The sequence below is a fragment of the Peromyscus leucopus genome, chromosome 18, assembly GCF_004664715.2.
Source record: "Peromyscus leucopus breed LL Stock chromosome 18, UCI_PerLeu_2.1, whole genome shotgun sequence".
NCBI lineage: Eukaryota > Metazoa > Chordata > Mammalia > Rodentia > Cricetidae > Peromyscus > Peromyscus leucopus.
The window spans coordinates 40564085-40580164 of NC_051078.1; the positions used below are offsets into that span (position 1 = coordinate 40564085).

At 40.9% G+C, this 16080-nt stretch overlaps 1 protein-coding gene and 1 pseudogene across 3 annotated transcripts in view; both read left to right on the forward strand.

Moving 5' to 3' along the window:
- The window catches only part of Ano4 (anoctamin 4), a 395425-nt gene that overhangs the window by 317248 nt on the left and 62097 nt on the right, over window positions 1-16080 (forward strand). For all 3 annotated transcript variants that reach the window (XM_037196832.1, XM_028880306.2, XM_028880308.2), the window contains 4 exons: window positions 10997-11052; window positions 12363-12484; window positions 14608-14742; window positions 15793-15889. In XM_037196832.1, coding sequence (XP_037052727.1) covers window positions 10997-11052; window positions 12363-12484; window positions 14608-14742; window positions 15793-15889 — 410 coding nt within the window. The remainder of the gene's footprint in view (window positions 1-10996; window positions 11053-12362; window positions 12485-14607; window positions 14743-15792; window positions 15890-16080) is intronic.
- Window positions 7588-10989, forward strand: LOC114700631 (annotated as a pseudogene).

The window sequence follows — 16080 nt, forward strand, 5'->3', positions numbered from 1 at the left end:
CTATGATCACTGACACATTCTCTCAATCTGGCAGATGTTTACAGAGCATCCATGGGCAAGGGATTAAGGGGATAAATGTAGTTTTTTCTTACAGCTTGCATATTAAAAGCTGAAAGAACACATAAATATAATAATTAACATGAAGAAATGATAAAAGGTGACACTTGGAAGGTAAACTGCAGAACTAGCTGAGGGGTAGGAGAAATCTTCACCGAAACACTGAAATCTGAACTGAGCTGAGAGTAGCAGAGACCATGTGGGATGATGGAAAGGTGGGGTGTCACCTGAAGGGGAGCCACAAGAGCAAGATGGAGTTGTACAAAAAAATCTCTCCCTCCCATTAAACAGCCTTCAAACATTATATTTTAGGCATTTTATAAGAATAATTCCATGTGATATGATCATGCCTTACTAAATAGGCTATTATATATCAGGAAGGCTTGGGTGGCTTTGTCCATATCTCTGTCCCAGCAAAAAGTGTTACTTGAATAATGATCTATATCAGTCAAGGTACAATGAGAAGACAAAAGCATCCATCGTTGGAACAAGGAGATCTTAATATAAATAACTATGGCAGGATTGGAGCTGTGGAGGTCTGGCTGACCGAGGATAGGAACACAGGAGTAGAGAGGATAATCGCAGGTCCTCCATGATTCCAGTCTGTAGCACGAATCTTAAAAAGTCTTATTAATAAAAACAAACTCAGAGCCAGGTATTGGGGTGAACGCTGAAAGATCAGAGAAAAAGAACCAGCCACAGCCACCTCACCTTGCCAATTCCTCAGCTGATCCTTTATTCTCAGACTGGAAGCCTCTGAGTCCTCATCCAGAATGAATCTCAGCTGAACTGCTGCTAAAAGTCTAAAAGCTTAACCAGCCTAGTTCCTGGTTTTCACACTTTATATACCTTTCTGCTTCCTGCTATCACTCCCTGGGATTAAAGACTGTGTGTCACCATGCCTGGCTGTTTCCAGTGCGGCTTTGAACTCATAGAGATCCGAATGGATCTCTGCCTCCAGAATGCTAGGATTAAAGGCGTGTGTGCCACCATTTTCTGACCTCTGTGTCTATCTAGCAGCTGTTCTGTTCTCTGACCCCAGATAAGTTTATTAAGGTGCATAATATGTTGGGGAACACAATATCACCACACCAGTCCTCCATGGATTCCAGTCTCCTGTGATTTCAGCCTTCCATGATTCCAGTCCTCCATCTGAGGACTAGACCTGGTATAAGAGCTACCGTGGAAGCTGGAGACTTTGCTGGAGACCTGCTTTTTTGGAATACTCGGGACAGTTGTCTAGAAGGTTCCAGGGAAGCATTATCCCATGGAGCCATGTATAAAGATACCAGGAAACATGCCCTCAGTCACCACACACTGCAGGTGCTAGTACTACAGAGGCAGATGCTGAAGAAATTTGGTGAAGGAGGCACTGGATCAAGGAAGCAAAGTCTCGTCCTCCATCAGCGTCCACCCAGTACCTTCAACCAGCACGGTGTCACCCAACACCCAGAAATACCTTTAAGGTCCACTTCTATTGCTGAGAAGCCGAGTGAAGATATATCGGGCGCTGAGGGGCAATACATCCACTACTGACTTGTAGCGGAAATGACCTGCTCATCACTCTTCCTGTGTGTAAGGCTGGACGGCCGTGTAAATCGTTTTAGCCACTGGATCCACCGCCTCAGACATCTCGGCTGCTCTGCCAAGCCCAGAGAGACAACATTTAACAGTTTGTAAATGTGATGGCCTACACGCAGATTCAGCAAAACAGCTACCCTATGGGATGTGGGAGAAGTGTTGTCCAACAGCACCGTGAAAGGAACAGATTTGAGCGCCGTGGACTCCGGCTCAGTGTGAGTCACCAGCATAATGAAGCTGTGAAGAAGGGGGATGGGGAGGGGGATTATTTTAATGCTGAACTGCACAAAGCAAAATGTAACGGAGAGAAGTGGATGCTCCACATCTGAATACGTGTGGCATGGAATATCCAGAGAGCATCGGTGGCAGCTGGATCTGAGGAGACTGAAGTTCATGTATGTCCTTCTTAACATGGGTGACATTACAACTGAACATAGCCCATCGTCTCTGCAGGAGTCATCCTCCCTGAAGACATGTCTTTTCTATGTCTTTGGTGACATTCTGGCTGGAGACAATTCCTCCTTCTTCTGGATTCCTGTGACTTTTTTTTTTTTTTTTTTGCCTGGGGAGTGGGGGACATTGAGGCAGGGTTTCACTGTGTAGTCCTGGCTGTCCTGGAATTTGCTCTGTAGATCAGGCTGGTCTCAAACTCATAGAGATTTTCTTACCTCTGCCTCCCAAGTCTGGGATTAAAGGATCGAGCCACCACTGCCCAGCTATTTTTTGTTAGTATTTACTGTTTGTCACACACATACACACACCTCATTTTATTGTCTTGAGATACTTTCAATCAAATTATGCAAATCTGCCACCTAAAGAGAACCACCGATGACACGATCTCCTAAATAATTTAAATAGTACCTAAATTACTTTCTTCATGTTGATTCCTCTAAAGTGATTTATTAAGACAAACTTCAGTTGTGCTGTGCAAAGCTTTCTATCATATTTTTTCAGTTCACATGGTTTTATTAAACATGCTAAATAGCAAGTGAGTCAATGTGGAATTGTGGAAAGAGCTACTAAGGACTATTTCAAAAACTAAAAATAACTCTCAAAAGTAATGCCTTTAGTAACATTTATATTATAATTATTGGCATATGTCACAACTCATAACACACTAGTAGGTTGACTATCTACTACTGAAGAGTACTAGTTAAGATAGCATGTTCTTAACTCTGAAGGAGTGATCTTACGCATCTTTGTACCATTGGTGTCTACTGTCTAGAAGGATAAATCAGTTAATGTTTGTCTCCTTTTCACCGTCCTTACATAATCAAAAAAACCTTTACAGCAGCACCATGGGGCAATTATGATGCCAATTTTTTTTTCATCTCAAATTTGGAGCTGTTCTCACAACTAACCGAGAGGAAATACAAAGAAGAGAGAGTTTGACTTTCAGTATTCCTAAGGAGCACTGAATGCCGCAGTGTTGCTTGTCAGGAAGAGTCTTGGTAGAAAACTTCCCAGTTCATGAAGAAGAAGGATTCTAACCAAGGACTGCATTTTTAAAATCTGGGAAGGAGCCAAAGATGATACCCAGTGGTAGAGCACAGCCCTGAGGTTTAACTCCCAGCACCACAAAGGATGAATGACTAAACAACAAGTGTTCGGAAAACTGGTAAAGAAGAAATGGCAGGATGTTGAATGAGAAAATCAATCAGAGAATAAATTGTCAACCAGCAAATTGTGAGCCTGAGTAATTGGCTGGAAAATATAAAGTAAAACTACAAATGATTTGTTTATCTAATATTTCATTGTCATCTCTGGTTTCATAAATGGAAGAAAACACGTTGGAAGAAAACTGAACTTAGTGTTCAGCCTATGTTGTTTTCTGCTGAAAACCCTTCTCAAAATGTCACCTTGCATGAGACAACATTGATCAGAAGCAACACAAGAATATTGATTTCTAGACATGATTCATAAAGGTGTTTTAGTGGAGTGTAAACTGTCACTGTGTAGGGTTTTCAGCCTCACTCTGAATGTATTCCAACTGTGAAAATCAAATCTAGTAAACCCCACTTTCAAAACAGGGCAATTAATAACTCAACAAAGATCTATTTATGTACGTGTACATACACAATTACTCTTGAAATTGATTTTTATTCTCAAGTCTTGTGTTTAGAAGGAGAGTTAAGGAGATAGACTATAAATACTAGTGGAATTTAGACAAAGCCATCCTCAGCATCCAATAGGTCCCTGGGAGTCCTGCTTTTTTTTTCTAATTCTCAACTGAGATTCCAGGAAACCCAAGCTTTCTACATAATCAATAATTTACTCATTCATTGCAAAGGTATCTGTTGAAGGACTTATGTGTGTTAGATAAAATGCAAGTGTCCCCTAATATTTGCACCTTAAGTGTGCTCCTTAGACTTACTTTAATGTCAGGCATCTTAAGCCATTGGGGTGTTACTGTGATTCTTGAATGATAGAGGTGAATCAGGACACATGCAATTTTTTGATAGGTTAGGCTAGGTTAGGTCAGGATCTGACATATAAAGAACATTCTTCAAAAAAAGGAATAAAAGCCACTTGAGAGACATAAAACCTGTTGATGCTTTTAGAGGTCATAAAAAACTATTTGGTTAACTCTGAGGATTTCATACAAAGTATTTGGAACATATTTGCTCCCAATTCATCCCCTCAACCCCTCCCAGATCCATCCCTACCTCCCTAATGCTCCCTAATGTCCGTGCTCTTTTTTAAAAAGTTTAATAACCCATTGACTACAATTTGTGCTATATTTATATTCCTGGGTGTGGGTCTATTCACTGCAGTATGGCTGACTACCAGGAGCCACATTCTCAAAGACAACTGACTGTCCCTGCCCATGATGTCATCAGCTGTAATATAACTCCTCAGTGAGGGATAGTTACTCAGGAACCTCTTCCACTTTATGCTGGATGTTGACTGACTTGACCATGGGGGGAGATCACAGCTGTGCAGAAATCCACAGTTGGTCAAAGTGCAGAAAATAAGTGACTGAGGTGTGCTCAACCACAAATGAGACATCTATATCATACATCTACATCATACATCCTTTCCCAAGGCTCAGGGACCATCGTGGAAGAGGAAACAGGAAGACTAGGGTTCATTTTAGGAAGCTGCACGAATCTTGATCTGAAAACACCTGAAGTAACACTGTTTGAAAGAATAAAACTTAAAATGCATGAAAAATTATTTTAAGATGTTAAACACTGATAAAGTATTCAGAAGAGTCTCTCATGAGTAATGAGTATTTGGGACTAAACAAACCCCACCTAACATATGTAAGAAGAAACACCCAAAAGAGCACATTCTCTATAAAAATATTTATATAAATGGTCAGGTTACTGTATACAAGAAGTTTGGAGGCTGAAGTATGGTGCATTCAAGACTAGCCTGGGCTGTGAAGCTAAGTTCTAGGCCAGTCTGAGCTATATAGCAAAATGCTGTCTTAAATACACACAAAAAAAATATTTATAGAAATGGAAGAAAAATTCAGCAAGGAAATTGAGACTTTTGCTTCTTTGAGAAAGAAGCAAAAAGCAAGATGGAAATGAAAATCTAAGTAAATCAAACAAAAATCACACTGAAAAGCATCACCAAATTCAAAATAAAAATACAAGGATGGAGGACCACATCATGAAAATACCACATGAATAAGCATGACTACAATGTCCAAGAACTCTGTAGTATGATCAAGATACCAACCAGACAATCCACGGGACAGGTAAAAATTAAAGGTAAAAAGAATCTACTCACTGCCATCATAGCAGAAAATTCTCTAAATCCAGAGGAAAACATGGACACATAAAAATTAGTTAATGAATCAATAGGCATAACCAGAGAAGATTGTTTACAATATAGCACAGAATAAATTCATAAGGCTATATGGCCACCTGATCTTCCATTCAAGCATCAAAAACATTGGGAAAAGATAGTTTTCTTGACTCGTGGTGCTGGGGAAACTGTATATTCACATTGAAAAAAAAAATGGAACTAAATCTGTTTGTCTTACCCCAAACAAAACTCAAATTTGATATGGCTGAGTACCCTTAATGTAGAGGCTGAAATTTCTGGAGGAAAACAGGTAATGCGATTCAAGGTACAGACATAGGACTGTATGGAAAAGACTCGAAGCACAGGCACAATCCAGAGGCTGAATACAGAACAGCAGGAAATCAGCAAGCTTGGTTATCAGAGTGAAGAGAACAAAAACGGAGAACTATTCCGCTCTGATTTCAATACTTACTACAGGCATCCAGTAAGTATTAGTGTCGTAGTAGTTTAATTGTTGACAAATAGGTCAGTGGAACGTAGAGAATCCAGAAATGGAACCACACATATTTGAACAATTATTGTCAATGGCTCAAAAGCTAGTCAGTGGATAAAGGATTCCCTTTTCAATAGTGAGATTATAATAATTAGAATCTATTTCAAACAATCAAACTTGGACCCATATACAAAAAGGACCTTAAGTGAACCATACATCTAAATGTAAAAGTAACACTATAAAAAGTCTAGCCAACCAATTGTATGTACCAGGCTTTGCTGACTCTCCATTGGGAGGCCTTACCCTTTTGAAGGAGGGGATGGGAGGGTTCAGGGGAGGAAGCTTGCGGGGAGTGGGAGGAGGGATGAGAGGGGGATCTGTGGTTGGTATGTAAAATGAATAAAAAAATTTAAAGGAAAAAGTCTAGGCAAAAATATTTGTGATATGGGTTAATGGAGGATATTTTTAAGTATAACACTGGAAATAAAAGAAACAAAAACAGATAAATTGAAGTCCATAAAAACTGAAATTTTACTCTTCAGAGAACTATTGTCTTAGAACAAGAAGAGAATCCACACAATAAAAGAAAAATTTTCAAAGCATATATCTAATAACCTATATCTAGAACACGTTACAGCACCCAAAACTGTATTATAAAACGTGAATGGCTGTTAGATGTGAACAGACAATTCACGTGTGATATGCCAATGACCAGCAGCCTGTAAAAGCTTTTCATCAAGGAGGTACAGATTAAACAAAGATGAGCTCTCACTGCACACTTAAGACTGACTATACCGTATCATTGGGTGTGGAGGAATCTGAAATTCAACATGCTGCTAGTGAATTGTGCATGACAAAACGAAAGTGCTCCAAAGGTAGATTCAAGAGGATTGCAAGTCTGAAATCATCATAAACTACCTAGCAAGTTCCAGGCCTCAGAGGGTACAGAGTGAGAACCTGTCTCAAAAACAGAAAAAAATGAATGAGGTAAGGTGGGGAGAAGAGAGCAGAAGAGGAGACAAAGAAAGTAGAAGTTAATAATAATTAGTAACTGTCAATCAGGAGATTGAAGACAGAAAAGTGCTGAGTTTGAGATCAGTCTGGGCTACATAGGGAGTTCCAGGCCAGCAAGAGCTAGCATGGGACCCTGATTCAATAAAAAAAAAAGTGAATAAAACAACAAAAATAAAGTAAAACCATGTACATAAGCAACAATTTTTATGTTAATGCTAATAGGACCTTTGTATGTAACAAAACTTAAGCTAGAAACAACCAAAATGTCCATCATCAGGAAACTACATAAATTGTTATACACCCATGTGATGGATTCAGCAATAAAGAAAATGAGTTGCTGGGACTCATTGTTTATGAGCATATGCTGCTCTTACAGAGGACCAGTGTTCCTGTCCCAGCACCTTGTTTTGTTTTTGTTTGGTTTGGTTTGGTTTGGCTTTTTTGGTTTTTTTCAAGACAGGGATTCTTTGTGTACTTTTGAAGCCTGTCCTAGAACTCACTTTGTAGACCAGGCTGACCTCGAACTCACAGAGATCTGCCTGCCTCTGCCTCCCGAGTGCTGGGATTAAAGGTGTGCTCCACCACAACCTGCCGGCAATCTCAGCACCTTGCTGGGAAGCTCACAACCATCTGTAATTCCAGCTCCAAGAGGTCTGATGCCCTCTTCTGGCCTACTTAGGTACCTGCACTCATGTGCATGTCCAACACACACACACACACACACACACACACACACACACACACACACACACATAATGAGAAAAATCTTAAGAGAGGAAGGAGTTACTAATGCTTATCATATGGAAAAGTCTCATGCTGAATAAAAGAAGTCAGAAGAAGTAAATATTGGGTGACTACATTCATAGAAGACTCTAAAAAAAATAGAAATTGAGAGTGACAGAAAACAGGTCAGTATTTATCTTGTTAATAGCACAAGAGGCAGATTACAAAGTGGCATAAGAAAGCTTTTGAAGTGACAGATATGTTTACTGTCTTGGTCATGTTGGTGGTTTTCTGAGTGCACGTGTATATCAGGACTTAATAACTGTGCATCTTAAATATGTGCTCCTTATTATATGTTAGCCACACCTCGATTTCTTTATTCACCTCAAACATTTTTTTAAATCCACATGTCTACTCACTATTCCATTTTAGGAGTAGATCTTTGGGGAAGAGGATTTGTCCCAAGTCATGTGCCACTGGCCCAGTGCACAGGAGGTTTGTTTCCCCGGGGAAGCTTCCAGGAAAGTCAGGAGAGTGCCTGGCAGACAGTGATCTTTTAGTGTTACGTTGGTCTGCTTCTCCCATGCATGTCCTACTCCTTCTCTGTACCAACACTGTACTGGGTACACACCACCATCTTTCTTTTCGAAAACCCAATTCTCAAAAAGCCTCTACACAGCTATGGAAATAATCGACAAATTGAAAGGCAACTTAGTGAATGGGAGAACATAATTGCAAACCATGTTTCTGATGAGGGCTTGATAGCCAAAATATTTAAGAAACTTAATAGCAAAAAAAAAAAAAAAAGCACATAACTTGATTTAAAAATGAGCAAAGGACTATAAGAGATACTTTTTACACAGAAAGCACACACCTGGAAAAATAGGTGTGTGAAAAGCTGCTCAACATCATCAACCTCAGAAAAATGCAAGTCAAAAGACACAGCACTTCATACCTGTTAGAATAGCTGTTACCAAAAGGACAAGAATAGGGCATGGGAGACTGGCTGCGGGTCGCAATGGCCTACGCCAACCAGCCAACAGGGTGGGTCACGGAACTCATCAAAGGGAATGTCAAGTTCATTATCGAGAACACAGACCTGGCGGTGGCCAATTCCATTCAAAGGATCTTCATCGCCGAGGTGCCCATCATAGCCATCGACTGGGTTCAGATTGATGCCAATTCCTCAGTCCTTCATGATAGATTCATTGCTCACAGGCTTGGATAGATGTCCCTCACTAGTGATGACATTGTGGGCAAGCTGCCATACTCCCGGGATTGCACATGTGAAGAGTTCTGCCCTGAGTCTTCTGTGGAATCCACTCTTGACGAGAGGTGCAATGAAGACCAGACTCACCATGTTACATCTCAGGAATCTCATCTCCAACAGCCCCTGGGTTATTCCGGTGACATCCTGGAACCTGGATAACAACCCCCAATGACTATGTGGAGCAGGATGACATCTTTATTGTCAAGATGAAGAATGGCCAAGAGCTAAGACTTCAAGCCTATGCCAACAAGGCCTTTGACAAGGAACATGCCAAGTGGAACCACAGGGGTGGCTTTTGAATATGATCCAGAAAATGTCCTTAAGCACATGGTGTATCTCAAGGTGTATCTGAGGACTAGCCAAAGAGTGAGTACTCTGAGCTGGATGAGGATGAGTCATAGGCTCCCTATGACCCCATTGGCAAGCCAGAGAGATTTTACTACAATGTGAAGTCCTGGGGCTCACTGCACCCTGAAATTATTGTCCTCTAAGTCCTCTCTGCGTTAAAGAAGAAATTGAGTGATTTACAGACTTAGCTAAGCCATGAGATCCAGAGTGACATGCTCCCCCATAAACTAGCTACAGCTAATCTGCTGCAGAAGACTAGGTTCAAGGTGACCACTGGACTTCAGGTCTTGGGAGCCCTTCTGCTTTCGAAGCTCTAGACTGCAATGGAAGCTCATCAGAGAGATTGCCAGGACTTCCACTGGTATTCGACAGGGCAGTATTTTATGAGGCATTTAGCACCTTATTGATCACTGTGGTATTCCTCAGAACCCTAGGCATCCTTTCCATCCTGTTTCCTAGCTCACTAGTAGGGGGCCCCTATTGCTTCCTAATTAAGAGCCACTGGCCTAGACATCTGGTCACTCCAGCTGTTTAAATCTCTACCCAAGGAAAGGAGTTTTCACAACCCTACCTTAGGCTTCTGGTGTTGAGACTAAGTATTAGGACTTTCACTGAAGCAGCCTGTGACCTTTCTTCCCAGGGTCAGGGCCCGCTTACTGGCACTTGAAGTTTCAAGTGTCCCTAAGCTGAGATGTCACCCTTTGGGACTAGTATTAGACCCTGACTATCCTCTCTGTCCACAGGTGAGCTTGCTGCTTTATACTCTGGCCTGACACTTTTTGGAGTCGGGAGGTACCTCAGACCCCATATTTCCTTTCTCTTTAGTAAAGTTCGGGCCCTGCCTTAGCATGTCTCCAGGTAGGAACAGACATGCCCATAGTAGTTTCCAGGCAGCCTGGGGGAAAGCGCACACCAGCACAGAAAGGAAGGGATATTTATTGATCAACAGTAATAGTCTTTCTACAAGTTTTTATTTTTGGCAATAAAGAGCACAACATTAAAAAAAAAAAGATAAGAGTAGATGCTGGTGGGAGTGAGGAGGAAAGGGAAGCCCTGTGTACTGCCGGTGGGAAAGTAAACGGTGTCGTCATTATGGAAAACAACATAGAGGCTTCTCGAGGCATTGGAACTCAACTGCCATACTCTCCAGCAATCCAACTTTGGGGTACACATCCAAATAAATCAGTATGTTGAGAAAAACTTTCCAAACTGAGCCTGTGTTTATTCAGCATATTTAGAACAGTCAAGGTATGGAAACAATCTAAGTGTGAATGTGATACATGTATAGAATGGAAATGTATTCCGCCATCGAAAAGCCTTATGACAATATGGATGAACTTGGAGGGCTTAGCCAAACGCAGAAAGACAAATACTCCATGATCTCACTTACATGTAGAATATAGAGTAATCAGGCTTTAGAGATCTGATGTACACCATGGTGGCGATGTATATATTAATAAGTTTGACTAGAGCAGTCATGACACAGTGTGCACTTTATATACCATAATATATCCAATCTTGAGAAATTTAATATTTTTCACTAATCAAACCCTGCTTTCCCAGCACTTGAGCCCAGTGCCCTGGTATATAACAAAGGTTCCTTCCTAATCTGTTCGTATCTAAACTAGTTTTTACTCACTGTTGAAAGCCCAGGCTGTGTTTTCCAGGAAGGGCCACTCTGCCTTCACTTAGTCTGATCACTGAAGATTCAAGCTCCATGTTTACTGAAATGGGCTTCCTTGTTGCTGCAGGTCTGAACCGCTTGCTTACCAATGGCTCCTATGAAGCTGCCTTTCCCCTGCATGAGGTATTGTGTTTCCTTTCCTTACCTCTCTTCAATTTCTTGTTACTAAAATTGGCTTCTAGGAATAGCCTTTAATTTGTTGATAAGGCATACATTCAGAATTGATTTAACTTGTTTAGTAATTAGAGATCGTCTACTTGCTTCCTTCCATCTCTCCCTCAGTGTCCATTTATTTCTCTCTTTTTATGTAACTGAAACAACACTTAAATCAAGAGTCACTCAGCATGAATCCAGAGAAATAACTGGAGACTCTAAGTCATGCAATTAAAAAGGCATTGAAAGGAAGCACCAAGGGAGGATAAATGTTCCTGAACTATACAGACTGTGCAATAAATACATTTATAGCTATTCTTTGAAAGAATGAGAGCAAACTTTTTCAAAGTATTAGATAAGCAAATGTAATGAATAGAAATTAATAATATTGTATTCATTATTGTGAGATGTGTAATGATGGTGTCTTTATTTGCTTAGTACTAAATAGGACTTTAATAAATCATTTGTAATGACTTTCCTAAGTATAATGGTGATGGCCCTTATCTTGAATTTTCTAATGGATCCTGGATTATTTAATCCAAGATCTATCCCCAGGTTTATAGAAACAGAATCTTCATGATTATTTAGAAATTGTCACTCCATAAATGGGGCTGATCTCTGATGGTGAGTCATTGTATAAATATAGACAAATACCACAGCTCCTGCCCTCTTGCACCCGACAAGGCCAGTGGGATGGGGGTGGGGCACTGTTTACCAACATACTTTGGATGGTGCTCCAACGCTGCATAAACAACAAGTTTCTCCAAAACATGTATTGTTTTTGTCACGTAAAGTTTCTTTTCTTGATTTTTTTAATACCAAGAGTATGTCAAAGGTTGGACAGAATTTTTAAAACCTTCTTTATTATAAAAACTAGACACCATAGCCTGTACTCTTACTCATAACTTACCAAGAGACATTGATGAAACAGCAAGCCAAAGCTTTGACACATGGTTTTCGGGAGGCACGTGCTCCTGACTCTGATCATTAATACTCACCCAAAGCATCAAGTGGCTTCCTGTGGTTATTAGCTAACATGGCCTGAAAAGGGGTTTCAGTGGGCACTGTGTGCCCTGCCCCTAGGTCCTGACCCTGTGTCTGCGTGGCCGGGGGTGATCAGGCATAGTGGATTAAAGAGGAAGTACATCCCCTCTCATAGAGAACAAGCCCTTCCTAGCGGCTGTCACCCCCTCCTACCACTGCTACCTTAAGACACGGGTGTCACTCTCTGGTTCCTCGTGACTTTGTATCCCTCACCAGCAGTGGTGTTCTTCTCCCAGGGAAGTTACAGAAGTAAAAACTCCATTAAAACCCACGGAGCAGTGAACCACCGACATCTCCTCTATGAGTGCTGGGCTTCCTGGGGTGTGTGGTATAAATACCAGCCTTTGGATCTTGTAAGGTGAGTTTTTAACTGACTGCACATATAAACGTCGCACTGACTAATGAGGGCATACTGACTTCTGGAGGAAGCTTACTTGGGGAAGCCACCCATTCAGCTCTTGCTCTAACTTGGGTTTTTCCAGAGGGTAGCCTCTCAGAGGACATTGGCTGTTCCTGGTCAACCCACCCTCACTCTGTTGAGGGGGATGTTTCCACCAGATGGACCTCAGGGGAGGGCCAAGGAAGGGACAGAGGTGATGGGTTAGACATCCCACAAGACTCCATGAGGAACAGGTCACCCAGTAGAGAGTTAATACTGATTAAATAGATTAGTGATGATCTAGAATATTACTTCCCACAGTTGACTATCTCTGATCCAAAAATCCAAAACTGCTTCTCTAATCCTAAATCCTCTGATCACTAATAATATATGACAAGGGGAAAGTTCCACACCTGATCTCCTGTGATAGGTCAGTCAATACAGGGGCAGAGTAAAAATACACAGCCATGAATGGAAGAGAATTCTATGTGTAGACTTAGGTCCTTTTCTAAAGATGCCTCACTATGTGCAAGTATTTCAAAACCCAAAACTTTGAAAGTTGAAACAGATTTGGAAGTTGTAATACTGATGATTTCCAGCATTTGGGGTAACAATTAATCACTGATTTGTGCAAACAGGGCAGATGACGCACTCTCATTCCAGGGTGCTCCACGATTCATTTCTTTTAATCTTACACGAATAATCCTTAAAGAAAGATTGTTTTAATTTGTAGTTCAAAAATGAATCATCCGTTAGCTTGTGATAATTGTGTACTTATATTTTTTTTATTGTCTAGATCTGTCCAAAGTGTCATGGCAGCATTGGATACTACCATCTCATTATTTATTTAAAGACTATTTCTTAAGGTTGAGTGATAGCAATCCACAACCATAAATTCCTCATTAAAGAGTGAGCCATATCTAATTCCTTAGACTAGCTAGATATGTTTCATTTACATCTGGACCCTATAAAAAACAATAACTATAAGATAAAAAATTATATGAACTCAGAATGGAGTAATAAAAAGATAACTCACTTTATATTCCATCTTCCCAGGTAGCTGTTCTTCCTACCACAACTATTGCCACCTGTTTACCACATGTTTATTCCTCATAGACCAAGATATTGATAAATTGCATCCCCTTCTTTGTGGGTACCACATGATACAGATGACCCAAGTGAGGAAAAAATACTTCCCAAGATGGGATCGTTTTCCTTTGACCAGATGCAGTATATGGTTAAAAAAAAGAGGGGGGGAGCAGAGGAGGGAAAATAAAAGCAAATTTTCTTCCAGTCTCTGCCCCTTTAATTACACAATTTCACTGATGAGAAATTAAAGAGCATTGCTAGAGCAAACCACCTCCATGAGGACAGCATTATGGTTGGAATTTTATAGTCAGTCTGTGATCTCTGGAGTTGAGAAACTCAGTTTCTTACAAGAGAAAAAGACCCTGAGTATTTGAAACAACTAGAAAAAAATTACTAGGCTGTGAGTAATTAGATAAAATATGTGAGAGAATTTGTAAGGTTTGTACCAGTTCAGTGAATGGAAAAGACTGAACGTGGGTCAGCATGTTCACAAAAGTGGGGCAGAGCTGATGGCTGTTGACCTTGACTTGGTCTACCAAGACTTGAGTGGAATGAATTAGGGAGCATCTAGAGAACATAGATCTTAAATTCTTCTCATTCTGTAGATGCTGCATTTTCTTTATCTCTTGAATCTGACCGCATCCTCACATCCTCAAGTCTCTCCTGCCCACCCGTGATGCCCTTGCTCATTATCTGGTTGGTGGCAAGGACACAAGCCCCCCTACCTGGCTCCCTTTCTCACTGTGACTCCTCCCAATCCATTCTGTATTCTCAGGATAAGCTGGTATATAACAATGTCCTTTCAGCGGCAGGGTAATCTACTCCCCTGGCATAAAGCAATAGGGGAGAAAGTTCATCTCAGAGCTTTGCGTTGATCAGATAGCTGTGTCTTCTCCTGGCTCCCCTTGTCTGCTTTACCAGGAAAAACACTCTAAGTGACATCACTGAGCGAAGGGTCATAACCCTGAACTTCACACATCACTGTGGTTTCAAGGTGTTTGTGTCCCAAACAGGCGGTATTTTGGAGAGAAGATTGGACTGTATTTTGCCTGGCTGGGCTGGTACACAGGCATGCTCTTCCCCGCGGCCTTCATTGGTTTGTTTGTCTTCTTGTATGGCGTCACCACTCTGGATCACTGCCAAGTCAGGTACGGGGAAACTCATGGGTGAGCTTGCTTTTGCTTGGAGGTCATTCACAGTCTGAACATATATAGTTTTTCACTACGTTCTCAATCTCAGTCTCTGGTGGGAAAGTCAAAAGCTTCTCCAGGTTTCCTGTGTCCCTTGCCCACACAGCTTTGGTCTTTTGCTACCATAGAAGCAAACGTTATGACTACAGACAGACGTGTGAGCAACCATAGATCCATGGAACAACTTCACTCCTATTCAGTGGCTACAAGTTGTTCCCCTTCTGAGTTTTTCCCTGTCTTAAAACTGGTACCTGCTGATGCAGAATAATAGGTAGCAATCCTGTTTTCGTGAGTTCTTTATTTCTGCAAGGAATCTCTCTGCTCCTAAGCCACAAAGATTCTTCATCAAATTACTGATGCCTATTGAATGATCAGCCTCTAGATGCCAATCCATCCCTTGATTTCCTTACCAGAATGTGGCTTCAGATATCCATAGACATCTTATTGCAGAGCTGGGCCGTGCTGATCTTAAACAATGATGTTCCTTTTAAGAATGAGTGATTTTTGCCTCCTGCCCACAGAAATATTTTACTTTCTATGACATTTTTAATAATACTCGGTTTTCTCCCAGGATTAAAATCTTTAGTTATTCCTCTAATTTATTGATTTTTTATCATGTGCATAGAAATGAAGGCAGGCTTGGGGGTATCCTCCTGTTTCCATAACTCAGTATGAAATTGCTTCACATGGTGAAATGTGGTGTGAAGGCTTGTTTAGCACAACTTGGGGTATATAACAACAAATGTTTTTTTTTTCATGTGTTTCCCTGAGTTTAATTTATTAATATGCAAATAAAGATTATTTATAATTAAGGTGGTAAGCAATATTAATACATGCAGAGGCTGTTTACATTCATATCAAAAAAAAGACTGAAAAGCTTCTGGGGCACAAAATGACATGTATATTGGGTCTTATTTGCCAGTCGGACACTCCAGCAGTGTTTCAGAGGAAGAACTGAAATACGTTCCGTGTCATCAAGAGGCCATCCTTCTCTGTTCTCTTTTTCAGTAAAGAAGTCTGCCAAGCGACAGATATCATCATGTGTCCTGTATGCGACAAATACTGTCCATTCATGAGGCTGTCGGACAGCTGCGTTTATGCCAAGGTAAGTCTAAACAGGCTGCATTGTAGGTGGGACGGAATCTAACGTAAACTTCCCCGCACAGAACACTGGGTGGCTTTTTCCCTCTGTTATTTCCTGCATTTGAACCTCAAATTATGCTGTACGGTGGGGACATCAGCCTTCAGCGTTCCGATGCCAAAGCCTTTTGAATGTGGTGCATCTAAAAGATGCGT